This window comes from Sorex fumeus, unplaced genomic scaffold (assembly GCF_029834395.1).
Source record: "Sorex fumeus unplaced genomic scaffold, SorFum_2.1 ptg000022l, whole genome shotgun sequence".
NCBI lineage: Eukaryota > Metazoa > Chordata > Mammalia > Eulipotyphla > Soricidae > Sorex > Sorex fumeus.
Genome location: NW_026606079.1, coordinates 2,176,722 through 2,201,555, shown reverse-complemented (window position 1 = coordinate 2,201,555; position 24,834 = coordinate 2,176,722). Strand labels below are relative to the sequence as shown.

Below are 24,834 nucleotides of genomic sequence, written 5' to 3'. Positions count from 1 at the left end.
ACCTGCAGTGGCTCATAGCACTGCTGGCAAGTGGTGTGGTGGGGAGTCGGTTGGAAAGTGCGGATTGCATGTCGAGTTTGGGGTGGACCGACGCAAGTGAAGTGTGGCCTCGCCGGCTTGTGGCAGCTGTGGGATGTGTCACTTCACAGTGGAACAAAGGAGGCCGCCGATCCTCCCAAAAGACCCAGGCGAGACAGAAGGCTTCAGTGGTAGATTTGGGGAATGTGGTCTTGGTGATGCCCGGAAGGCAGGAAGATGACCTCCAGGGCTGACCTTTGCTTCCAGCGACCCTGACCTCCACTCTCTGGTCTCGTGGGTCAAGATCCTCTCGTGACTCACGGGCCCTCTCGGGCTCTGGCCACCGTGGTGGGGCTCTGAGCCTGGTGGTGAGACCACGAGTCAGTGTCACGTGGGGCTTCCGGAGCCGAGCAGATGCGGGGCCTCACGCCAGGCTTGCTCATGGCCACCCTGTGGCTCTGAGCTGCCTCTGGGAAGTCCCCCTCGGTTACCCCATGGTTTCCTGGGTGGCTCGCACCCCTGAGGGCTGGGTGAGGAAGGCTCCCTCTGGAGGCCGAGTGCAGAATCCTCGGTGGGCAAGGACACCTGGCAGGTTGGGACTGGGCGACGCCTTTTCTGTGGGAGACCGCGTCGTGGCTCAACTTCCCGGGAATCGCTTGGTCATGCCTCCTGCAGAATGGGGTGCCGGGGGGCCCTGTCCTCAAGCCTGGCTCCGTTTCCCATGGTCAGTCTATGGGGTAGCATCCACTGCAGACAGGTGGGCGGCACTTCTGTCCTCACCGAGGCCACCTCCAGGTCACTGTGGGGCCCCTCCCCTGTCAGGGGTGTTTGAGTGGTGCGAGGTTTGGGTGCTGACGACCAGCGTCTGCGTGGTGACGGTGAGGAGTGGCGGGTGGCCTGGCCGCTTGTGGCAGCTACGATACAGCCATTCAGGAAAATACCCACTTGGAGAGGTTTGCTGGACAGCTGGCCTCTCCCAAGTGGTGCTTGGGGGCCCTCCTGGCCATCTGGTGGCTCGGTGTGGGCCCCAGGATAAGGTGCTGCACACGAGGGCCCTGCCGTGCCGGGAACTGGGGTGCTGGAGGCCAGACTCGGGGCAGCGGGCTGCACAGCGTGTTCCTTAACCCCTGTGCTGTCTCCAGCCCCTAAAGAGCGAGCGCTGGAAAGAGTCGTGCTTGTGGAGTGTCCAGTGACATTGTTTTTGGTGGGGTGGGACGGCACGCTTGATGTGCTTAGGGTTTCTCCTGGGTCTTTGCTGAGGATTCAGCCTGGTCTGCCGTGTAACTCTTCTGCCCCGTCCCCCCATGACATTTATATAGTACTGACTTCCTGGAGTAAATCGTTAATTTTGCTTTTTTTTTCCCTCAAATTTACAGCTAAGCCGTTCACACAACTGGTGAAGGAAATGCAGCTGCATCGAGACGACTTCGAAATCATTAAAGTGATCGGAAGAGGAGCATTCGGTGAGGTGAGCGGTGCGCCTCGAGCTAGGGCAAGGGCTGGCGAATGACCCGGGCAGTGTCAGGACCTGAGCGGTCGCCGACGTTTGCGCTGCTTCCCTGCTGGCCGCCGGGCTCAGGCTCCTGCAGCTGCCTCTGGGACGCCGTCTCAGCACTTGGGGACCTTTGGATCCTCGGGGTGTGTGCCGCCCTCCAGGCTGGAAGCTCCTGGCGTGGGACCGACCCAGCAGCTCTGCCCTCGGGATGTTGCTGGGACTCGGGCTGACCCTGGCCTGCATCTGTCCTAGAGAACATCCAGATATTTCGGGCACCGGGACAGTCTGGGGCCGATCCGGTGGTTGAGGCTCCGCCTGGCTCTGTGGAGCTGGGGTGGGGCCGTCACATGCCTGGTGAGCTTCCTTAACCCCCGTATCTGCTGCCTCACTATGTGCTGATTCTTTGGCTCGGGCACCCACACAGTGGCACACACGGAAAGGAAGTGTCCAGAGACTTTTCTAGCAGGGGACGAGAGAAGTGCCCCTCTGACGGTCCAAAAGAAAGGGGTCACCTAAAGGTGGCGCTGAATGAGGGCAGCCCTGCTGTCCAGAGGCGCTCCTCCCTTCCGCCCCCAGGGCATGAGCGACCCATCTGGGCCGGGCCTGCCGGGGCTGCTCCCAAATGGCTGCTTTGCTCTGTGCAGTGGGTGGGTGTGCGCTCCAGCACCCCGGAGCCTCCCCGACATTGCCGGTGCCCAAGTCTTGCCCTGGCAGCGCTGACCGCCAGCCCGAGTATTGCTGGGAGTGGCCCCCTGCCCCAGCACTGACCGGAGCCCCGCTGTCAGCCCTGAGGCTGACGGAAGGTCCGAGGGGTTCGGTGTGCGCACAGTCTTCCTGTTGGCCCCGCATCCCCACAACTGGGACGGTCCTGCTGGAAAAACAGACCCAAGTGCCCCGTCCGCTGCCCCTGGGCTGGGCTCCCTGATGCCCAGGAGAATGTTGAGCCTGTTGCAAGGTCTAAGGTCCGAGGGATTCACCTGGCGCAGACCTTTGGGCTGTGATTCCCCTCCCCTCTCTTCTCTGGGCCCCAGCAGCTTCTTTGTGGAGACCCCCTTATAACCCAGCCGCTGCCTCCTCCCAGCCCTCCAGGCCTCCTCCCCGGACCTCTGGCTGTTCTCCGACGGAGGTTGTTGGGGGCGCGTGGGGGCTTCTTGCAGTCTTTTCTGGACTTGGACTTGAGTGAATGCCCTTGGCTCCCTTCCCTACGCCGTGCCAGGCTCATGTGTCTGCGTGGGCATAAGAGGAAGGCAGTGTCAGTGCGGGCGGGCCAGAGTTCCATTCCTGTGGCTCTGATACGCTTTCCCTGTTGGTAGGCTGGGGTCTGCGACTCTGCAGGGCCCTCAGTGACCATGAGGAGCCCTGGGTCATGGCCGTGTGTGTGCGTGTGTGTGTGTGTGTGTGTCTGGGTCATGGCCGTGTGTCTGTGTGTGAGTGTGGCCCTGGGTCATGGCCGTGTGTGTGAGACTCTGGGTCATGGCTGTGTGCGTGTGTGGCCCTGGGTCATGGCTGTGTGTGTGTGTGTGTGTGTGGCCCTGGGTCATGGCTGTGTGTGTGTTTGTGTGTCCTCCTGGGTCATGGCCCTGTGTGTGTATGTGTGTGTGTGTGTGTGTGTTTGTGTGTGGGTAGGTCATGGCAGTGTGTGTGGGGGGGGGCTGGGTCATGGCCTGTGTGTGTGTGTGTGTGTCTGTGTGTGTGTGAGACCCTGGGTCATGCCTGTGTGTGTTTGTGGCACTAGGTCATGGCCATGTGTGTGTGTGTGAGAGACTCTGGGTCATGGCTGTGTGTGTGTGTGCCCCTGGGTCATGGCCCTATGTGTGTGTGTGTGGGTCATGGCAGTGTGTGTGTGGGGGGGGGCTGGGTCATGACCTGTGTGTGTGTGTGTGTGTGTGTGTGTGTGTGTGTGAGAGAGAGACCCTGGGTCATGCCTGTGTGTGTTTGTGGCACTAGGTCATGGCTCTGTGTGTGTGTGTGTGAGACACTAGGTCATGGTTGTATGTGTGGCCCTGGGTCATGGCAGTGTGTGTGTTTGTGTGTCCCCCTGGGTCATGGCCGTATGTGGGGAGGGGGGCCCTGGGTCATGGCCGTGTGTGTGTTTGTGTGTGAGACCCTAGGTCATGGCTGTGTGTGTGTGTGTGTTTGGCACTAGGTCATGGCTGTGTGTGTTTGTGTGTGTGTGGCCCTGGGTCATGGCTGTGTGTGTGGCGCTAGGACATGGCTGTGTATGTGGCCCTGGGTCATGGCAGTGTGTGTGTTTGTGTGTCCCCTGGGGTCATGGCTGTGTGTGTGTGTTGTGTGGCCCTAGGTCATGGCCATTTGTGTATGTGTGTGTGTGTGTTTGTGTGTGAGACAGCTGTGTTTCTGGTTGTCTTTTTAATGGGTTGCGCTGTTGCATTGCGCTCCATCTGAAGCACACTGGTTCTTTTATTTTGGGGCCACCCCTGACAGTGACCATGCTCGGGGACCCTGAATGCCCAAACCCAGGCCTCCTCCATGCCACGCCTGGCTCGGATGCTGAGCTGACCCTCGGGCCCCTGGCACCTGAGCCTTACAACGCCTTTCTGGCTCCCGGGCACAGCCAGGCTGGGACGGCCCTTGGACGCCTCTGGGGCGGAAGCTGGGCTGGTGAGGTGTAGCGCCCAGGGCCCTTCTATGGCTAGAGAGCAGCTGGCAGACGGCGGCCCCTGTGCCGGGCAGTAGGCAAGCCCCGCGTGTCAGCGTGGCCCGGAACAGTAGGCCTGGCTGGAGGGAGGCGCAGAGCCGAGGCCGGGGCCAGCGGTCCTGAGGGGTAGACTTGAATCCCAAAGCTCGTGCCCGGCTGCTCGACCCTGCACTTCTGTCCGGAGAAGAAGTGAACCTCTGTGCAGAACCAGTGTAGGCGAACACAACGGTTGACTGATGGAGTGGTCAGGCGCGCCGGACCCTTGGCCTCCTGTCCCGTTGCTCTCCTTGCTCTCTCCTGTGGCCTGGGCACCTAGTGCTTGTGTGTGTACACACATGCGTATGTGTGCAAATGTGCGTATGTGTGTGTGTACACGTGCAGGGTTCCTCGCCCCACACGTCAGGCTACTTTGTCCTTGCCGTAGTGCATGGTCTGTCCCCGTGGACACTCCTTTCCACTGCCCCCGTCCTCTGCCGCCTTGTCCTTTGTCCCGGTGCTCGAGAATCTGGTAGCAGCGGAATTTCCCTTGTGTGTCACCGTGCCCGGAATTGCTCTGTACCCTTCAGTGAGTGCCTTTTGCTTCCGTTGACTGAAGTCAGCCTGGGGGGTGCCCGGTGCTCTTGTCTTGCGCTCCCCTTCTCTCGCCGGGTGTCGGTTGTCGTGGTGACCGGCACACACACTGCCTCGGGAGGCTTCATGCCGTGCACAGCAGCCACTTCCGCCTGGGTTTTCCTCCGCGAGGGCCAATTCCGCCAAGTTCCCCGGGGCCACCGCATGTTCTCAGGGCCGTGGAGGGGCCACCGTAGGGACTGACTCCTGGCCCGCTGTTCTTGCAGAGGCAGAGCTGGGACAGGGAGGCTGCAGCCGTCTGTCCTCTTCTGGGTGACGCCCTGAAGACCAGGCCCCAGGTGTGGAGCCGGAAGGTCTTGATGCTGGTCCGCCCAGAAGCCTGTTTGTGTGTCCACTAGGGCCACGTGCTGCTGGAGCTCGGGCTCGCACACCGCCTGGCCTGTCTGTCAGGAGAGCGGAGGTCAGGCTCTCCCCGCCTCCCCCTCCCCACCCGGTCAGCAGCTCGGCCGTTCCCACGTCACCCAGCACACAGGACAGTTGGGCCTGTGGGGACTTGGTAGCATCAGGGCAGAGAATAGCAACGAAGATTGAGTTTTGGGTCAGAGGTTGTTGGTAAGCCAAGATTTTCAGCAAATTATTATATAATAGAAAATAAGAAATTGTACACTAGACAAAGGTTGTTTAATATTGTGATTGTGAGTTGGTTGGTTTTTTTTTTTCCACTTTGGGTCACACCTGGCGTTGCACAGGGGTTACTCCTGGCTCGTGCACTCAGGAATGACTCCTGGCGGTGCTCGGGAGACCATACGGGATGCTGGGAATTGAACCTGGGTCGGCCGCGTGCAAGGCAAATACCCTACCCACTGTGCTGTCGCTCTAGCCCCAGTTTTTTTTTTTTTAATGTTGAATTTGCTTCACCATTTTGCCACTGCTGTGTGTGTATGTATGTGAGAGAGAGAGAAGGAGGGAGGGAAAGAGGGGGAGAGAGAGAGGGAGAGAGAGGACGAGATGACTTGGGGCTCATGGGAAAGAGGAGCTTGTCTCCAGCCCGCACTGTGGGGCTCGTGTGCACCAGGCCGGCCCTGGTGGCAGCAGCAGTGCTGTGGGCGTGTCAGGGAGCCGTGTGGCTCTGGGGAGCAGCCCCAGGGCTTCCACAGGCAGGTTGGTGTGTGCCCGCCGCTGGCTTGTTTGTGACCCCGTGACGTAGTTTCAAGCTGCACGTGTCTCTCGGGGAACAGAGACTTTCACCATCCATGCATGTCCTCGGTCATTCTGCATTGTCCTCAGAAGCAGCCTGTGCCCTGACAGACCTCCAGAATTCCATCCCTGGGCCAGCGGGCAAGGCACTTGCCTTGCAGGTGGCCCATCTGGGTTCAATCCCAGCACCCGCACCTGGAGTGACCCCTGAGCACTGAGGAGGAGTGAGCCCTCAGCACCACTGGGTGGCCCCAAAACTAAAAACAGCAAGTTCATCCTCTATTTTTGAGTTCAGAATGTTGTGTCTCGCTTTCCCAGTGATTGGGTTGCTCCAGTCAGTTTGAGGGGTTTTAGTCTCACGCTGCCCAAGCCCATGTGCTGCTTGTGCCCACGTGGCCGAGCACATGTGGCACTCAAGCACATGTGGCGCCCGCATCTCCCCTCTTGAGATGTGGACCTTCATGCTTACATCTCTAATGCTGGAATGTAGGGGCTCTCTCCGCCCTTGGAGAAGCGGGTTCTCCCTTGAGTGTTTTTTTCTCTCTCTCTCTCACATCTTCAAAAACCCTCCAAATAAAATCTACTTCACTTCATTGCTCTTCTACTCCAGAAATTTTTGTTTGTGAGGCGAGACAAGAACCCTGAAAACCCTAGGTCAGGCCTTGGACTGATTTGTCCTTTCCTGCAAAGAACGAATCCTCGCTCCAGCCCGAGTCCGTGGGTCCCTGAGAAATCGGGTGGCGGGGATCAACTCCCATGCCTGGCAGACCAAGCGAACTTCAGGTGTGGCTTCACGAGCACCTGGTGGGGCTGACTGGGGCTCAGGCCTAGGCCGAGCAGGGGTTCGTCGCAGACTTTACCAGTCCTAGGCTTTCCAGCGGGTCCCGGGTGGCGGAGACAGACTGGGAGAAGGTGACCGTCTTTCTCTCCTCCCCAACTTGCGTGAGCCACCCGTGGGACCCACCAACATCACAACTGCGCAGTTATATGTCCCCATTTAAACACTGTGATATTTCATCACAAGTATTTGCTGTTCTTGTTTCTGAAGACAATTCCTTTGAGATCTGAGTCCCTGGGTTGAACTGCCTGCTTCGTAGCACAAAGTATATGCTAAAGGAATGATTGTCACATATGCCCTCCATTGTGCCCCGTGATTGTTTTACTCTATAAAATAAAAATTATAAAGGTGGGTAAGTTTCAAACAAACAAAAAGACTGTCCTCAAAGACTGTCCACTGAACGTTCTGGCTGTGTCAGACCATGCTCCTGTTTGTTGCAGAGACCGTGGGCCCAGATGGGTGTCACTTAGCAGAGAGCAGCAGGAGTGAGGGTGGGCCCCAGGAAAGTGGGTGCCAGTGATCACGTTTTCCTTTCTCATTGAAATTTCCAGACAAACCCAAAGTGGGGGTCTAGGGACCCTCCCCCGCAGCCTGTGCCTTGTTTAGTACTGACAGTTTTGAGCGATCAAGCTGATGTCCAATCTCTGGGCAGAAAACTTAGCATAACAGCCGCTTTTCCCGGGCTTCCAGGCATTTCGGATTTCACTTATACTTGGGGAAAAGCTTTTCATTCGTTCATGAAGTCATGGTTAAATGCATCCTCCTCCAGGTTGCCGTTGTCAAGATGAAGAACACGGAACGCATCTACGCCATGAAGATCCTCAACAAGTGGGAGATGCTGAAAAGAGCAGAGGTAAGGACGCGGGGTCGTACTGGGAGGCTGTGCTGGCCGCGCTGCGTGGTGGGCAGCCCCAGGAAGCCGTGAGACCAGCCCCTCACGCCCACGCAGTCGGTTGACCAGATCCAAGCCTGTCCGGGAACCAGACGTGCCCGCCACACTCTGCTCCATTTGCCAAAGGAGTTAACGGGCTCGGGGTCCCGAGAAATTTGGAGGTGTCCAGGCGTGGGGTGGGATGGGGGAGCCCCTGACCCCTGTCTCGGTTCGCCCCGTGCTTCCTCTGTCCTTCCTGTTCAGGGGAACGGCAGCGCCCGCTCACGGCCCCCTTCCCTGCCTGCCCTGTCCTGTGTTCCCCTGTCTGCCCCCCCCTTCCGGAATGTCCCTCCGTTGCTACACCCCACCTGCCATCTGGCAGAGGCTTGTCACCGGGTATCTCCTTAGCACTGGGCCCTGTGCTCCCTGCCACCCCAGCCCACCCACAAGGAACACCCCTAGAGTTGCCGCTGCTCCCCTGTGTCTGAGCTCTGCTTCTCTGCACGGTGCCCTGGTGACCGAGGCCCGGCCGCTGCTTCCCGGCTCGAGGGGTGGGGTCAGACACAGCAGGGTTTGGGCCGGAGCATGGCTGGGTTCCAGAAGCGCCGGGACTGTGAACCCACGGGGCCTCCTCTCTATGTGAGGTCACTCACGATCCCACCCCTGTCTCCTGGGGTCACTCACTGTCCTATCCCCCTCTCATGGGGTAACACACATGTCCTGTCTCCCTCTCCTGGGGTCACTCACTATCCAGTCCCTCTTTCCTGGGGTCACTCACTGTCTCGTCCCCCTCTCCTGGGGTCACTCACTGTCCATCCTCTCTCCTGGGGTTACACACATGTCCTGTCCTCTCTCCTGGGGTCACACACATGTCCTGTCCTCTCTCATGGGATCACACATGTGTCCCTGTCGCTCTCGTGTGTGGGTCTTCCCGGCAGTGCCCTGTTCGTTGACATCTGTCAGGCGCAGTTGGAGGTGGCCCCTGGTCTGTCCCCGTAGGGAGCTCTCCAGGGACAGCCACCCCGACTGGGCCCTGGCACAGTTCCCGTGGGAGCTGCTGATCGCGGGTGTGGCGAGGCCACTGGCCCCTGACATAGCCTGTGCCTCAGGCTGGGTCCCGGGGTCCGGGGAACCAAGGGAGGGTCCAGGGCGCCACACGGGGGGGGGGGGGGGGGGGCGGGCTGCGGCAGACACGCTCCCCTCTCCGTAGACCGCCTGCTTCCGGGAAGAGCGGGACGTGCTGGTGAACGGAGACTGCCAGTGGATCACCACGCTGCACTACGCCTTCCAGGACGAGAACCACCTGGTACGTGCGCACACGGCGGGTCCCGTTGTGGGACGCAGCGTCTGTCAGCCACACGGAGGCTCTGCTCCATCACTGGCACGGACGCCAGCGCTTAGCTCCTGCCCCTGCCTCGCCCGGTGCAGGGATGGTCTGGGGGCCGTGGGCAGCCTGGGTGCAGCGGGGGCGGATTCCTGCCTGAAAAAGGGCCAGTGGGCCACATCAATGTGTGGTCTCTGGTGCGTGGCCTTGTCCATCTTGAGCCCCCATCCTGGGGGTGGGGGGGGGGGGCAGAGGTGGCCCTGGTGGCGCCTCGAAAGCTCTGAGCCTGGTGCCCACAGAATGGGCCTGCAGGAAGTCAGGCTTGGGGTTCCAGACCTGTGTCTGGCACTGGCCACTCGCCTCCTGTGTGGGCTTCTTGTCCTCGAGCGACTGGCCAGGCTCCCTGGACCCCCTCCCTGCGGCCCCTTGCCCAGGCCGGACTGTCACATGAGGGTGCCTCGCCGCTTCAGGTCCAGTGCTCGTCCGGGTTTTCTGATCCTGTGATTGGTCCGACAGGTGGGCTGAGGGCCTGGCCCTCATCTCTCCCTGCCCACCCCCGCCCAGGGAGCGGGTGGCAAGGCCGTGGCTCGCCCACTGTCCTCCCAAGAGCCCGCTGGGGTACCTGTCTCTGGGCAGTCACTGTCCCCTGTGGTCCGGAGGGGAATGGCGTTTGAGTGCTGGTTCAGCCCCTGTGTCCGCCTGGGCTGTCCCGCATTGGGTCAGGCTTCTTCTGGTTGGGGACGGTTGCTGCCTCCTTGGTCAGGGTGCTGGCGGGAGCGTGGCACAGGGCGGTGGCCCTGCAGGCCAGGGATCGCCTCCCACCTCTGCTGCCCTCAGGCAGGCTGGCCCCTGCCCTCTGACCTCGTGTGGGCTGTGGAAGTGTGGGGCCAGCTGCATCCTTCCTGCAGGCCACCTTCCCCAGCCCGCTCTCCTGCTTCTCCGAGGATCTTGTAGACATGGGACCGGGGCCTCTGCCCGCTTGGTCCCTCCTTCCTGCCCTTTCTCTGATGCCTGGCTGTCCCACCCTGCGCTCTCTCTCTCTGGCGCGCGGCCCTCCCCGCTCGGGTCTGCTGACCAGGTGCTTCATGGTTGCACCCTTAGAGCTTATGGTCAGCGTGTGTGTGTGTGTGTGTGTGTGTGTGTGTGTGTGTGTGTGTGTGTGCGCGCGTGACTCTTACGTGCATGCCTGTGTGTGTGTGTGCCTGAGCCCCCTCAGGCCCGTGTGTGTGTGAGCACGCATGAGCATGCACACGCACCTGCCTATGCCTGTGTCTGCTGTGTGTGAACATGTGCACGACCACCTGTGCCTCCGTGTGCGTATGTCTGTGTGCATGTCTCGTGTGTGCATGCCCATGAGCGTGTGCATACACTCCCCGTGCCTGTGTGCGTGTCTGCGTATGTCTGTGTGTGTGCATGTCTCGTGTGCAGTCCTCTGTGTGAGCGTGTGCATACGCCTGCCCGTGCCCATGTGTGTCTGTGTGTTTGAGCGTGTGCGTGCGCCCTCCTGTGCCAGTGTGTGCCTGTGTGCGTGTGTGTGCTCTCTGCTCCAAGGCTCCACAGAGAGACTCAGGTAGAGGGCTCCTGTGGCTTCCTCAGCTGAGGTGGTAGGAGACAAGCCAGCGGTCCAGCCTGCTCCGTGTACCGTGTGGACCCCCTGGGGTAGAGGGTAGGCAGTCAGGGAGGGCTTCTCCGCAGAGGCGTCCTTTGTGAGTCTTGAAACTGTTTCTGTCGCAGGAGGAGCCATGGTGGGTCGAGATTGGGTCAGGCCCAGGGCTTAGGGAGGCTGCCCCCTCCCTGGGGCCGCGTGCTGACCCACCCGGGTGTGTCTTCACAGTCTGTGGGCCCGCTGGGTGCGGTCTGGGGCCCCCAGAGGCAGCTTGCGAGGGGCAGGAAGCTGCGTGAGAAGGCCTTGCTCCCCGGGGGGCCGCTCCTGCCTCTTCTCTGGCCCTGCCGCGGTCACCAGCTTCGAGTCTTCTCTGAAAAAGCGCGTCAGTGTGTGAGGGTGAGACCCTCCTGTCCAGGCCCTGGCATTGCCCCCCGGGCCCCCAAACCCCGCCCCGGGCTCCTGTCAGCACAGCAGGGGCCTCCCGGTCCTCCCTCCTTCTGAACTCTGGTGCTCAGCTTTCCGGTGCCTGTGTTCTGTGCTCAGCCGATGTTCCTACTTCCGCTGACCATTTTGTTTTGGGGGCCGTGGTCAGGGCTCATTTCCCGCGTGCCTGGGGGACAGGCCTCCTGCGCGCCAAGCGTGGCCCAGCCTGGCCCGGCCCTGGCTCTCCCGACCCGTTCCATGTGGTCTCAGTCGCTCCCCTCCTCTTCGGTCCCATGAGAGGAGGATCTGGAGAGTTCTTTCTGCTTCCACCTGGCCACTAGCTCCGGGCTCTTGCTGCCGAAGTGTGTTCGTGGCCGGGGAAGCGTCCCCTGCTTCCGGGGCGCAGACTGGCAGTCGGGGCTGACCGGCCTTCTCTGCCCCGCCCCCACGCAGTACCTCGTCATGGATTACTACGTGGGCGGGGACCTGCTGACGCTGCTCAGTAAGTTCGAGGACCGGCTGCCCGAGGACATGGCCCGCTTCTACATCGGCGAGATGGTGCTGGCCATCGACTCCATCCACCAGCTCCACTACGTGCACCGGTAAGAGTGCTGCCGCCGCTGGTGCCCCTGCATAGTGCCAGGGGTCACTCGGGCAGTGCTGGGCATCTACTCTGGGGCTCTGCTTGCACTGCATGTGCTCTCGCCTTCTGAGCCGGCCCGGCCCATGGCCTCTGCAGACTGGTCTGGGCACCAGCGCTCCGCTAGCCCCGTCTCGTCCTGTTGGCCATTGTCTGGACTCTGAAGGGTTTGGTCTCCTGCCCTGGCCGTTGCTGTAGGTGTCGGCGCAGTGCCTCCCGGCTCCCTCTGCTTACCTTCGGGCCTGCCTGTGTCTGTCCGTGCTCAGGAGGGTGCTGCCCTGTCCCGGGGACCGCTGGCTGTCTCCTCTGTGGACCCCGCAGAGTGTGGCTGTGGGGACGCCCTGTCCCGGGAGCAGGCTGGCCCCGAGGCCCTGCGTCCCCTCCCTGCCTAGGGCGACAGGCTCCCAGAGTGGCAGGCGGGACGGTCTCATGGCACTGTCATTGCCACCGGCACAGCCCCTGCCACTTCCTGTCCTTTCTGTGTGGTGTAGTGCGGGCTGCCTGGGGGTTGCAGCCCCTGGCCGTGTGGCCCTGCTCCTCCAGCCTTGGCTCAGGGTGTCTGCCCCGGAGTGGCCAGCGTCCACCCGATGCCCCGCACGGCCCTGGCCTGCTCCTTCTCCGGCTTCACTCTGGGCGCCAGTGCCCTTGTACTTTCCCCGCGGCCTCACTCTGGGCGCAGCTTGTCTGTGCACCTGCGTGGCCCCTTTCTGACCCCCGGCCAGTACGAGCCGCGCTGGGCAGGGCCAGTGTCGCAGTGTCGCCCGGGGCGGTGCTGGGTCAGCATCATGGCGGGAGGGAGGTGGCGGTGCTGTTGGCCCGGAGCCTCTCAGTCCGCCCCTGCCGGCCGCGCTGTGCTCTGATCTCCGCTGTTCCCTGACAGGGACATCAAGCCCGACAATGTTCTCCTGGACGTGAACGGGCACATCCGCCTGGCCGACTTCGGGTCGTGTCTGAAGATGAATGACGATGGGACTGTAGGTATCTGGGCCCGAGGTCCCGCGTGGTTCTGAGTTGCGCTTTGTTTGAGGTAGAATTCAGGCCCGGAGCCGGCCAGTCTGAGTCAGTGGCTGTGGTGGGCCCCGGGGCAAGGTCCCTTCCTCCCTGCCACGGTTTTGGTGGCAGCTCTGCATACGCTGCTGCTATTCGGGAAGGACACACAGTGGCCTCGCCCCGTCGGGTGCCACTGACCATTGCCGCAGTGTCCTCACCCTGCCGTGCCCGGCCGGCTGCCCCTGAGACAGCGTTGCCCACTGCTTCATTCACACTGACTCGGGTGGCCTTGTGCCCCGGGCTCCCCTCTCAGGGGGCACGCAGGGGACACACAGACAGGCTCCCTAGCGTCTCTGTTACGTGCCCTTCTCGGGGGGCTTCGACCGTGCCGGGCTGAGCGGGGAGCAGCAGAGTGGGGAGTTCAGGCCTCTGGGGCAGCGCGGGCCTGTCTGTCTGGGCCTCAGGGAGCTGTCTGCATCTGGAGGCACTGGCCTCCCTGACAGTCTTCGATGCTTTCAGCTGGTCAGCTCTGGTCCCTGTCTGCCCTCAGGTCCAGTCCTCGGTGGCCGTGGGCACACCCGACTACATCTCCCCTGAGATCCTGCAGGCGATGGAGGATGGCATGGGCAAGTACGGCCCCGAGTGTGACTGGTGGTCGCTGGGCGTGTGCGTGTACGAGATGCTCTACGGGGAGACCCCCTTCTATGCCGAGTCCCTGGTGGAGACCTACGGGAAGATCATGAACCACGAGGTGAGCCCCGCGCTGGGCGGCCGAGCCGGGCAGTGGGTGGGGTCGGACACGGGCAAGACTCAGGAATGCAGCGGCTTGGTGGCCGCTTCCGGCTTGCTGGCCCACTGATCTGGCCACCCAAGCGGGCAGTTTGGGGTGAGTCACTGGTGGGGGCGTCTCCTGGAGGAGAAGTGCCCTGTGGAGGTGCGGGTGACTCCCCTCCCTTCCCTGCCCTCCCTGTCCCGCCTGGACCCCGCCTTCCCTCTGCTGCCTCTGCCTCCTTCATTCTCTCCATGTCTTCTACGAGTCAGTCACCCGTCTCTCCCTTGTCCCATCGGCTCTTTCTGCTGTGGCCCATCGCTTGCTTGTGAGCACTTCCTGCCGTCACATACACCGCAGGCATCCCTGGGGCTGTGGGCCCGGCCCCCAGCCCTGCTGTGCTCAGCGCTCCGTGAGGGGAGGCAGACACCAGGCTTTGCAGACCTTTCTACTGCGTGCACGCCCGGGTGTGTGTTCCGTCCCCAGCCACACAGTGTCTGTTTTGAGTGCACTTTCCACATAGCGAAACTGCATTTCACTCGTGATTCATCTGTGTGCACTGTAAACACTTCAGTCGGGGAAGGGCCTGCGTGTGTGTGGATGGCGAGAGACGCCCCGGGCACCTCTCTCTCTCTCTTTCTCTTTCTCTTTTTCTCTCTCTCCCCCACCACCCTCACTGAACGCTCCAGACGGGAGAGTCCTGCCGAGCACCCTGATTCCTCCTCACACGTGTTCCTGCGAAGCCTGCAGGTGCCCCTCAGCCCCCGGAGCCGTGCCACAGGGCGGCCTGCGTGGTGGCGAGACCTGCTCCCGGCCCCAGGATGGCTTCTTTCCCTGCACGTCCCTGTGGGGACTGCCCTGCGTGTGGTGCTTACACACCTCGGCCGAGATGTGGCTGGATGCTCGTGACACGGCCAGGGTGCGCTCGGCACTGGAGGCCTGGCTCACATCCTCAGGCTTGCAAGGCCACTGACCACTGTCCGGCTGGTAGCCAGATGTCATGTCAGACTGGGTTTGGCCTCTTTAGCGCATGGGTTGTGTGTGCACGTGTGCATGCGTGTGTTGTGTGTGTGTGTGTGTGTACGCGTGTGCATGAGCACGCGAGCAGTCCCCCTTGGGAGTGCAGGTAGGGCTGGCGTCTCCTCGGTCAGGTGTGCTGGCAGGCCTCAGGCACGTTTCTGCAGGTGGCGCTGTGGGAGGTCTAGGAGGCCTCGGAGGCAGCTGTGCCTGTCTGTCCCCCGCTTACTGCGTTTGGGCCACGCGGGGCCGCTGGGAGGGGCGCTGAGCACCGTTTCCCTCTGTGCGAAGTGTGGCCGCACGTCACGCAGGGATAAAGCGGGCAGACGGGCCGTTTCTCCTGCTTTCCTGGAACGCGCCGGTCCGCGTTCAGTCGCCGGGACGTCGGTGGCAGCTGCGTCTTCCGAGCGAGAGTGTTCTCACGGCGTTGGTTTCAGCCCCGGTTTCCTACCCCAGGAGCGGTTTCAGTTCCCTCCCCACGTCACGGACGTGTCTGAGGAAGCCAAGGACCTCATTCAGAGGCTCATCTGCGCCAGGGAGCGCCGGCTGGGCCAGAACGGCATCGAGGACTTCAAGAAGCACGCGTTCTTCGAGGGCTTGAACTGGGACAACATCCGCAACCTCGAGGCGCCCTACATCCCCGACGTGAGCAGTCCCTCCGACACGTCCAACTTCGACGTGGACGATGACATGCTCCGGAACGCTGTGAGTGGCTGCTTGGTTGGGAGACTGACTCTGAACACGGGTGTGTGGAGAAGGGTGCCTTCAGCCTGGCCACGGGGCCCTTAACGTCACCCTTACAGTGAGCACAGCGGGGAGAGCGCTTGCCTTGCACGTGACTGACCGGGTTCGATCCTCAGCATCCTGTGTGACCCCTGAGCACTGCCGGGTGTGCCCCCCACGCCCTGCAAAGTGAGAACTGCTCTGTTGGGGAGACAGCTCCTTTGTCTGCTGCCATTCCCATGGCGTCTCAGCGGCTGAGGCCTTTTCTCTCACCGCTTGGCGCCTGGGAGGAACCCAGCCTGGGACCTCGCGCTGCCCCCGCCCCACGCCCGGCATCCCCACTGTCTGCATCTGCACCTGGCTCGCTCTCAGGAGTTACACGGGCTTGGGGTCCCTGGGAGGAGGATGTGTATGGTTCAAGGCAGGTGCTGGCTAGGGGAGCTGCCGGGGCCCGTGGGCCTGCGTCCACCGGGCCTCCACACACGGGACGCCCCTTCCCGGAGCTGGCTCATCGCGAGCTTATTCGGGGCTCATCAAACCCAATCATGGTCTAGTTATTCTGGTGCCTGCATGCAGCTGGCTGTACATGTGAGGGCGTTGAGGTTTAAGGAGGTGAAAGGAATACCTTAGAGAGAACCCGAGTTCTCGTCCCTGCATGGAAGCATGTCAGGCTCGACGTTCCGCCCAGAGGTGTGGCCACCCCGCTCGCCCCGCATTCCGTGTGAGCGTGCCCTGAGGTCTCAGGCCCACGAGAGTCACACCTTTGTTTCTGCCGGGAACAGACACTTCCCTGGGTCTCTCCTGTGCTTCCGACTCCCTTTCTGATCTCGAGGGTTTTTTCCCTGACTTGCTTTTACAGCCCTTGAGGGGGCTCTTGTGACTCAAGAAACTGGAATGTTACCGTCAGCTGCAGGGTGGCCTGCGCGTCCCTGCAGGAGCGCCGTGCTCGGCACCCCACTGTGCGGCCGGCCTTGGAGCCCGGCTCCCGCGCCTGCCCCCTCTCCCGTGTGCTGTGTCTCATGCGCGACGTGTCCTTGTGCAGGAGATCCTGCCTCCCGGCTCCCACACTGGCTTCTCTGGATTGCACCTGCCGTTCATTGGGTTCACGTTCACGACCGAGAGGTACGTCTGCGCTTGGTGCTCACGACAGTCTGCTGCCTTCTGAGAACTGCGTCAGGCCAGGGTGGCCTGCACAGAGGGGGCGGCAGTTCCAGAAAGGCCCGGAGGCCACGCAGCCTTGGTGCAGCTCCTCCTCCCTCCCTAACTGGGGATGACCCAGCCAGTGCCAGGACACGGGGGCTCGCTGGCCTGACGCTCCGCACTGCGGCCAGCCACGCTGGCTCCACGGTGCGCCTCTGGCCAGAGCACGCTCCTGCCTCTGGAAGGTCGCCTCGGCGGCCCCGGTGCAGTGCTTAATCCGGAGAGCTGGGGCCGAACCCCTGGTTGGAGTGCAGCCCCCAAGGTGGCCTCTGCCCTCCACAGACCTTGCTGGGGAGAGCTCAGCTTTTCTCGGAAAAGGAAGCCGGGAGAGGCCGGGACTAGGAAGGGAAGCAACTGAGTGACGCTGTCGCCTCAGTGCCTTGTTCGGGACCCGGGTCTCGTTCAGAGCATCTGAATTGAGAGGCGGTGAGGGCACTTGTGCCTGAGCCTCTGATGCCGCAGTGCCCAGGGCCGCAGCGCCTGTGCCACCTGGCGCGAGCTTTCTGATGCTCCCGCTCACCAGGCTCTCGTCCAGCACGCGGCCCCCAGGCCTGCCTGCTAGGGTGTGCCGGGCCTGGCCCTGTGCGGCCCCGTTGTCTTCTGGGCTGGGCTGTGCTCCCGCATCTCCACCAGCTGGCATGCAGTTGTGACAGTGCTGACCCCCGAAGGCAGCGCGCACAGCCCCTCGTGTCTCCCACGGGAAGTTTCTTTTCCCGGTTCTGAAACGGCGTCTCTCGCCGACCCATCTCCTTGAGCCGTCCGCTCAGTCTTCACTTCCCAAGCGGCACACCAAGGGCTTCTGTTTTTCCGAACGAGGCTGAGGTCTCCCCAGAAAGGTCTGTGTTGGGCAGAGGCCACCTCGGGGGCCTGCAGTCTGGCCGGGGGCTTGCGGGGGTCGAGCCGGGAGCGCCCGCCACGCCTTCCCGGCGAGTCCGACCGTGGGGCTTGCCTTGCAGCTGCTTCTCCGACCGGGGCTCCCTGAAGAGCGTCACGCAGAGCGGCGCGCTGAGCAAGGACGAGGGCGTGCAGCGGGACCTGGAGAACAGCCTGCAGGTGGAGGCGTACGAGCGCAGGATCCGCAGGCTGGAGCAGGAGAAGCTGGAGCTGGGCCGGAAGCTGCAGGAGTCCACGCAGACGGTGCAGTCCCTCCACGGCGCCACCAGGACCCTGGGCACCTCCTTCCGAGACAAGGAGATCAAGAGGCTGAAGGAGGAGGTCGAGCATCTGAAGAACAAGCTCGCAGGTCAGGGTCCGCGGCCTCGCTGCTCAGGACCGGCTTCTCAGGCTTGACTCTTTTCCTCTTTCTGTGTGCGTGGGGGCCATGCCCTGCAGTGCTCGGGGCTGACTCCTGGCCCCGTGCTCAGGAATCACTCCTGGCGGGCTCAGTGGGCCGACTGTGGTGCCAGGGTCAGACCCAGGTTGGCTCTGTGCAAGGCCAGCACCCTGCCTGATGTCCCCTCTCGGGGTGGGCGTGAGTCCTTTGAGAAGAAATTTCTTTTCTTTTTTTTTTTTTTTTTACTTTTTGGGTCATACCTGGTGATGCACAGGGGTTACTCCTGGCGGTGCTCAGGGGACCACATGGGATGCTGGGAATCGAACCCGGGTTGGCCGCGTGCAAGGCAAACGCCCTACCCGCTGTGCTATCTCTCCAGCCCCTGGAAAGGGATTTTTGAAGTCCGTTCCATAAGGTGGACGGGCGGGTAGAGCATCAGTGAGCCTGCGGAGTGGTGTCGGGTCAGGGCGTGGGGAAACGCCTGTGCAGCTCACCATGAGACACTTGGCAAGAAGGAGCCCTGTGCGCCAGGGTGGGGTCCGGGCGCTGAGCTCACTAGCAGCTGCTGTTTCCTGGTGCCACAGTCAGCGGCCTCAGGCTGGCAGGGGCCCCGCCGGGCTCTTCTGTGAGGCCACTGGGGAGGAGGAAACGGCCGGACTGACCACAGCGGAGGCCTTAGCCCTGCTGGGCCGAGCTCGTCGCTGCTGGGAGCTTCTGTCTTGCTGCGAGAGACTTGTGCAGGGGCCTGAGCGAGGGTGTCCTGTCGGGTGGTGCGTTCCGCCTGGAACTGCATGCTGCCGTTTCGATCCCTCTGCAGCCCCGACTCAGACCCGCCTCCTTCCTGGGAGCGCGTGGCGGCCCCCGTGCAGCGGTTTGTCCTTCCGTCGGAGCCCCACGTGCGCGCAGCGCTCAGCCCCATCACAGTGAGTGAGGAGCGCGTGGCCCCGGGCAGCCCTGGCAGCGGCACTGCCCCCGACTGCAGAGTGACGGTGCTTGGGCAGACTCGCGCTCTGGCTCCATGTGGCACATGGCACATCAGGACGCACCGGCCGATGCCCTGAGGTCACCCAGCGGTGGTGGACCGCGCACAGGGGACAGTGGCTCTTCCAGAACAAGCACACACACACTGTCGAAGGCAGTTCTTTTCTTTTTTTTTGGGGGGGGGGTCCTTTTCAGATTTTCAAGTTTTGTTTAGACGTGATGGATTATACTGTGAACAGTAAAGTTTTAGGTATGCAGAGTTCCAGCACCCTGTCCGCCACCGTTGGCCTCCTCCCACTAATGTCTGCAGCGTCCACAGCCCCACCCTTGGCCCTGCTTTGTTGACAAACTCAGTTCTGTAGGCTGACTCAGGCTGTGCCATTGTCAGTGTCACCCTTGATGAGAAAGGCCGTTCGGCACGGTGACACTCGAAGTTCAGAGTTCTAAATCCTTGCTGCGAAGCGGGTCACAGATTCTGCTCTCAGGGCCCCGGATGTGTTTCCTTCTGCTCAGACTCAGGCAGGCTGGAGCGTCAGCTCGAGGACACCGTGGCTCTGCGCCAGGAGCATGAGGACTCCACGCAGCGGCTGCGGGGGCTGGAGAAGCAGTACCGCGTGGCGCGCCAGGAGAAGGAGGAGCTGCACAAGGTGAGCGGGGACCGCAGGGGACCGTGGGGCCCTCCCGGCTCTGCCTGCGCTTGGCATGCGGGCTGCATCCTCAGTGTCCAGCACCCGGGACAGCAGGAGTGCTCGTTCCTTGTGGAACGGGCCTTCCCGGTGGCGCGGCAGCCGCCTGGCTGGCCAGTGTGCGCACGTGTCCCATGCCCGGTGCCCCATCCCGGCTGGCTGCTCGCCCGGCCCCTCGCAGCCTCCCCCTCCTTCCAGAGGCGCTGGGCTCCAGAGGCCGTAGCAGCGAGACTGGGAGATGGGTGCACCCGCTGGCCTCTTGGGAGCTTTGATTGTCAGCAAGTCTGCCCAGCTCTGAGTTAAGGTGCCAGTGCAGTCACCCCTGGCGTGCCCGGCTCTGAGGTCGGCACACGCGCCCCCAGTGTGCCCAACTCTGAACAGGCGTCAGCACAGTTTGGTTTGTGTTTTCTAAGGTGTTTCCCTATGCAAGTGTTTCCCTAAGTGAAAGGTGTTACCCTGTGTATGGGGGTCCCAGACTATTTGGGGGTGCTGTAGTAACCTCGGGTGCAGTTGGAGACACTGTGTGTTTGCTGGTTCCGGGGGAGCCCTGAGTAACTGCCTCATGTGAATGGACAGGAGGCCACAGGAGCTGACCCTCAGCTCTTAGGTCTCCCCGTTACTGAACTCGGTTGCCAGTGCCTTCTTTTCTAAACCTGCAAATTTCACACCTTTTTTTTTTTTTAAGTCACCCTGTGATATACAGTACAGAGTTGTTCACGATTGGGTTTCAGTCATACAGTGTTCCAACACTCCTTCCTTTACCGGTGGACATTTCCTGCCACCAGTGTCCCTGGTTTCTCTCCTGCTATCCCCAGCCTTCCTCTTTGGGAGACACTTTTTTCTGTCTCCTCTCGCCACTGGTTTCCTTTTCTTTTCTCCGTTAGGCGCTGTAGTTTGCAGTACTGTCACTGAGAGGTCGTCATGTGTGTCGCCTTTCCTCCTCTTAGCACTCGGTTCTTACCCAGTGACGGTTTCCAACTATCACTGTCGTGCTCCCTAATCTGTCCCAACTACACTCCCTCCCCTGTGACAAGCTTCCTCCCGTGGACCAGGCCTCCTGACCGTGTTTTTATTGTCGTTGGCTATTATTCTCATACCGTTTTTTGTATCCTGCAAAGGTGATCACTCTGTGTTTGTCCCTCTCCCTCTGACTCATTTCACGTAGCGTGATACTCTCCACGTTTACCCAGGTATCAGCAAATTTCATGACTTCATTTTCGCTGGAGCGATAGCACAGCGGGTAGGGCGTTCGCCTTACAAGCGGCCAACATGGCCGACCCGAGTTCGATTCCTCCGCCCCTCTCGGAGAGCCCGGCAAGCTACCGAGAGTATTCGATATGCCAGACACAGTAACAACAAAGTCTCCAATGGAGACGTTACTGGGCCCGCTCGAGCAAATCGACGATCAACGGGAGGGCCTTTACCTTTACCTTTACCATTTTCCCCAACAGCTGTGTAGTGTTTCACCATGTCGATTGGCTGTAGTTTTTTTATCCACTCATCCGTCCTCAGGCACCTGAGTTGTTTTCGGACTCCGGCTGTTGGTGCTAGTGGACAGTGAGATAGGCGTGCAGATGCTTTTCTGCACTGTTTTTGTGCCCCCAGGATATACTCCCAGAAGCGGTATTGCTGGGTCATATGGAGGCTCAATTTCTAGTTTCTTGAGAAATGCCTACGTTGTTTTCCTGAAAGGCTGGCCCAGTCACAATCCCACCAGAAGTGAGTTAGAGTCCCTTTCTCCCCGCATCCTGGTCAGCACCGGTTGTTCTTTTTGTTTGTTCATTTGTCTTTGTTTTTGTTTGGGGGCCACACCCAGGGATACTCAAGTTACTCCTGGCTCAGCACTCAGGAACTACTCCTGGAGGTGCTTAGGTGACCGTATGGGATGCCGGGGATCGAACCCGGGACAGCTGTGTGCAAGGCCGCCGCCCTGTCTGCTGTACTCTCTCTGGTCTCCGGTGGTTCTTTTTGATGCGTGCCAGTCTGTGGTGTGAGATGATATCTCATTGTTCTTTTGATTTCCATCTCCCTGGTGATTAGCTGTGTAGAGCATTTTTTCGTGTGCCTTTTGGCCATTTGTATATCTTTGGGGAAGCTTCTGTTCATCTCTTCTCCCATTTCTTTTTGGGATTGGATGTTTTCTCTTGGAAAGTTCTGCCAGTGCCTTCTGTAATTTGGATATTAACCCCTTATCAGATGGGTATTGGGTAAATGATTTTTCCCATCCCGTGGGCTGTTTTTGTGTCCTGGTCATCATTTCCTTTGAGGTGCAGAAGCTTCTTAGTTTGATGCAGTTCCGTTTATCTTGGCTGCCTCTTGCTTGGTCAGTGGTGATTCATCCTTGATGTATCGTGGAGAGTTCTGCCTACGTTCCCTCCATGTACCTTATGGATTCAGGTCTGATATCAGGGTCTTTAATCCATTCTGATTTGACTTTTGTGCATGGTAGAGGTCTGAGTTCATTTTTCTGCGTTTAGCTGCCCAGTTTTTCCAGCACCACTTGTCGAAGGGGCTTTCCTTGCTCCACGTCATATGTTTGGTCCTTGAGGGCCTGTCTCAGGCTATGTGAGTCTACTCCGTTGATCTGAAGGTCTGTGTTGATTCCAGTACCGTGCCGTTTAGTTACTGTGCTGTAGTACAGTTTGACGTTGAGGAAAGTGATATCTCTCGTCTTCTTTTTCCCACGGATTGTTTTAGCTGTTTAGGGGGTGGGGGTGGCGAAGGTGTTTTTTGTTCCGTGTGAATTTCAGGAGTGTTGGGTCTGTTTCTTTGAAAAATGCCATGAGTGTCCTTAAGTACCCTTACAGGCAGTGCGTTGAAGCTAGTGCTCTGGGGAGCATTGCCATTCTCATGAAGTCGATCCTCCCGGTCGCTCCCTTGCACTTGCACGCCTCGCCTTGGGTGAGCTGAGGGACCTGCTGTGGTCCCGCGTAGGCAGCGGGAGGGCTGCGCCGAGGCCCTCAGTATAGCCGAGGGGCCGCCAGCGGCCCGGCCTCCACCTCCACGAGTGGTCCCGGCATGGCTTCTAGGTGCCGCTTTCTTCTCGGAAATCTCCGTGCACTCTCCTTCCTGGCACTGACGGCCCTGAGCACCCCCAGAGCAGCCACCCTGTGGGCAGAGGAGCCTGGGTCTGCACGTGTGTCAGAGCGTTGGCAGTTCCATCCCGGCCAAATACGTGATGCACTGAGTTTCCGGCCTCCAGATGTTGGTCAGGCCTGCATAAAGCCTGTCGTTTAGCTGGGGAGATAATAAGGGGTTAAGGCGCTGGCCTTGTTCACAGCCAACCCAGGCTTGATCCCAGCAGCTCGGATGGTACCTGAGCCCCTCCAGGAATGATCCTTGAGCACAGAGCCAGGAGTCAGCCTGAGCACTGCCAGAGGTGGCCCCCAGAGGAAAAATACAACAAAAGCAAGTACAGAAAACTCTGATTCTTGTTTCCTAGCAACTGGTCGAAGCTTCTGAGCGATTGAAATCTCAGGGCAGGGAGCTCCGAGACGCCCAGCAGCAGCGGAAACTGGCCCTGCAGGAGCTGGCGGAGCTGAGCGAGCGCACGGCCGAGCTCCGAGCCCAGAAGCAGAAGGCGTCCCGGCAGCTCCGGGACAAAGAGGAGGAGATGGAGGTGGTCATGCAGAAGGTCGACACCATGCGGCAGGAGATGCGCAGAGCTGACAAGGGCAGGAAAGAGGTAGCTTTCTGCACTGTCGGGGGCGTGTTTGTTTCACTTCTGCACAATCTTCAGAAAACGTTTTTGGTGTTTTTTTGTTTTTTTTTTGTGGGCTGGAGCGATAGCACAGCGGTAGGGCGTTCGCCTTACAAGCGGCCAACATGGCCGACCCGCGTTCGATTCCTCCGCCCCTCTCGGAGAGCCCGGCAAGCTACCGAGAGTATTCGATATGCCAGACACAGTAACAACAAAGTCGCCAATGAAGACGTTACTGGGCCCGCTCGAGCAAATCAACGGGAGGGCCTTTTTGTGGGTCACACCCAGCGATGCACAGGAGTGACTCCTGGCTCTGCACCCAGAAATTACTCCTGGCAGTGCTTGGGGAACCATATGGGATGCTGGGAATTGAACCCGGGTTGGCCGCGTGCAAGGCAAACACCCTGCCTGCTATGCTATTGATCCAGCCCCGAGGAAATGGTTGTGAAGCCAGAGAGATAGACCAGTGGACCGGGCACTTCCCTTACATGTTGCTGAGCTATCTACACTCCTCGTACCCCATATGGTTCCCTAGTCCCCTCCAGGAATGACCCCTGAGATCAGAGCCAGGAGTAAGCCCTGAACACTGCCGGATGTGACCCAAAAACCAAAACCAAAGAAAGAAGAAACATTTCTGCAAACGTGACGGCCATTAAAATTACTATAAAATACATTTTAAATTTCAGGAGAAGCCCAGTCAGTCGCCACACACGGATTCGTAGCTCTTGGCTCTCCACGCCTCACCGTGAATTGGTCGAGTTTCCTGTAGCGATAATTGTATAAAGTCTAGAGGCAGATAGAGGCGAGATAGAAGTGCACCATGGATGGTGCCCAGAGTGTGTGGACAGACGGAGAGGACAAACCAGGGGATGCGCCCCGACAGACTCAAGCCTCATTCATTTGCCTCAGACCAACACTTCCGAAGTGTGGGCTCAGACTCACATTTCGAGTCACTGATGCCCTCAAAGAGCTTTTGTTTGTGTATATTTACTGTTTATCCAGTAGAGAGGAAAACGGATCCCCCACCGCCCCCCCAGCACAATGATTCACATGTTAAAGTCGTATTTTCAGATGGGAAGTGGCTATTTTCCAAAGATTTAATTAGTGAGAAGACTAGTATTTTCTCGTATTTTGGCACTTTTGGTTTTTTTTTAATCATTTATTTGTTTTGGTCTTTTGGGTCACACCCAGTGATGCTGAGGGGTTACTCCTGGCTCTGCACTCAGGAATCACTCCTGGTGGTGCACAGGGGACCATATGGGATGCCAGGGGTCAAACCTGGGTCGGCCGCATGCAAGGCAAACACCCTACCTGCTATGCTATCACTCTGGCCCTTATTTTGGTGCTTTTTAAAAACCAGCGTTCTGGGAAGCACCTCGGCTCCTGCCCGTTTCTGCACTGCTCTACAGGACGGTGCTCTGGCTCAGGGCTTACTCCTGGTGGGGCTCGGGCCAGAAGAGGTGCCGGGTTGGCCACATGCAAGACAGCCTTCCTGCTGGCGTACGGCTCACGGAGCAGCACCCCCGAGCGCCTGGAACCTGGGTTTCCTCCCTGGCGCCACAGAGCAACACAGCAGCTTTGTCAGGGAGGGGAGGAGGACGGAGGAGGGCCCAGGGCCTCGCATGTCGGGTCATAGGCACTTTGAGAAGGACCACCCGAGAAACTTAGTCATTTCGAAACCCAGATGCATTTGTTGTCGGAATTCGGCATAGTTCAGATTAGCAAACCTCTAACCTGGCACTCTTCTTCTGCTTCCAGATCTGAGGATTCCGTGTCGGGATGTGCGTTAAAGCTCCCCAGGAGAGGCTGTCGATGACGGCCCGGCCTAGGCCTGTGACGAGGGCACAGTTTCTT

The 24,834-nt window shown here is 60.2% G+C and overlaps 1 protein-coding gene across 1 annotated transcript in view; it reads left to right on the top strand.

The window, feature by feature from the left end:
* The window catches only part of CDC42BPB (CDC42 binding protein kinase beta), a 74,770-nt gene that overhangs the window by 29,495 nt on the left and 20,441 nt on the right, over positions 1-24,834 (top strand). Inside the window, exons 2-12 of the mRNA XM_056113744.1 lie at positions 1,395-1,486; positions 7,547-7,630; positions 8,859-8,954; positions 11,455-11,603; positions 12,522-12,615; positions 13,182-13,382; positions 14,874-15,122; positions 16,183-16,262; positions 17,297-17,583; positions 19,108-19,241; positions 22,723-22,965. Coding sequence (XP_055969719.1) covers positions 1,395-1,486; positions 7,547-7,630; positions 8,859-8,954; positions 11,455-11,603; positions 12,522-12,615; positions 13,182-13,382; positions 14,874-15,122; positions 16,183-16,262; positions 17,297-17,583; positions 19,108-19,241; positions 22,723-22,965 — 1,709 coding nt within the window. The remainder of the gene's footprint in view (positions 1-1,394; positions 1,487-7,546; positions 7,631-8,858; positions 8,955-11,454; positions 11,604-12,521; positions 12,616-13,181; positions 13,383-14,873; positions 15,123-16,182; positions 16,263-17,296; positions 17,584-19,107; positions 19,242-22,722; positions 22,966-24,834) is intronic.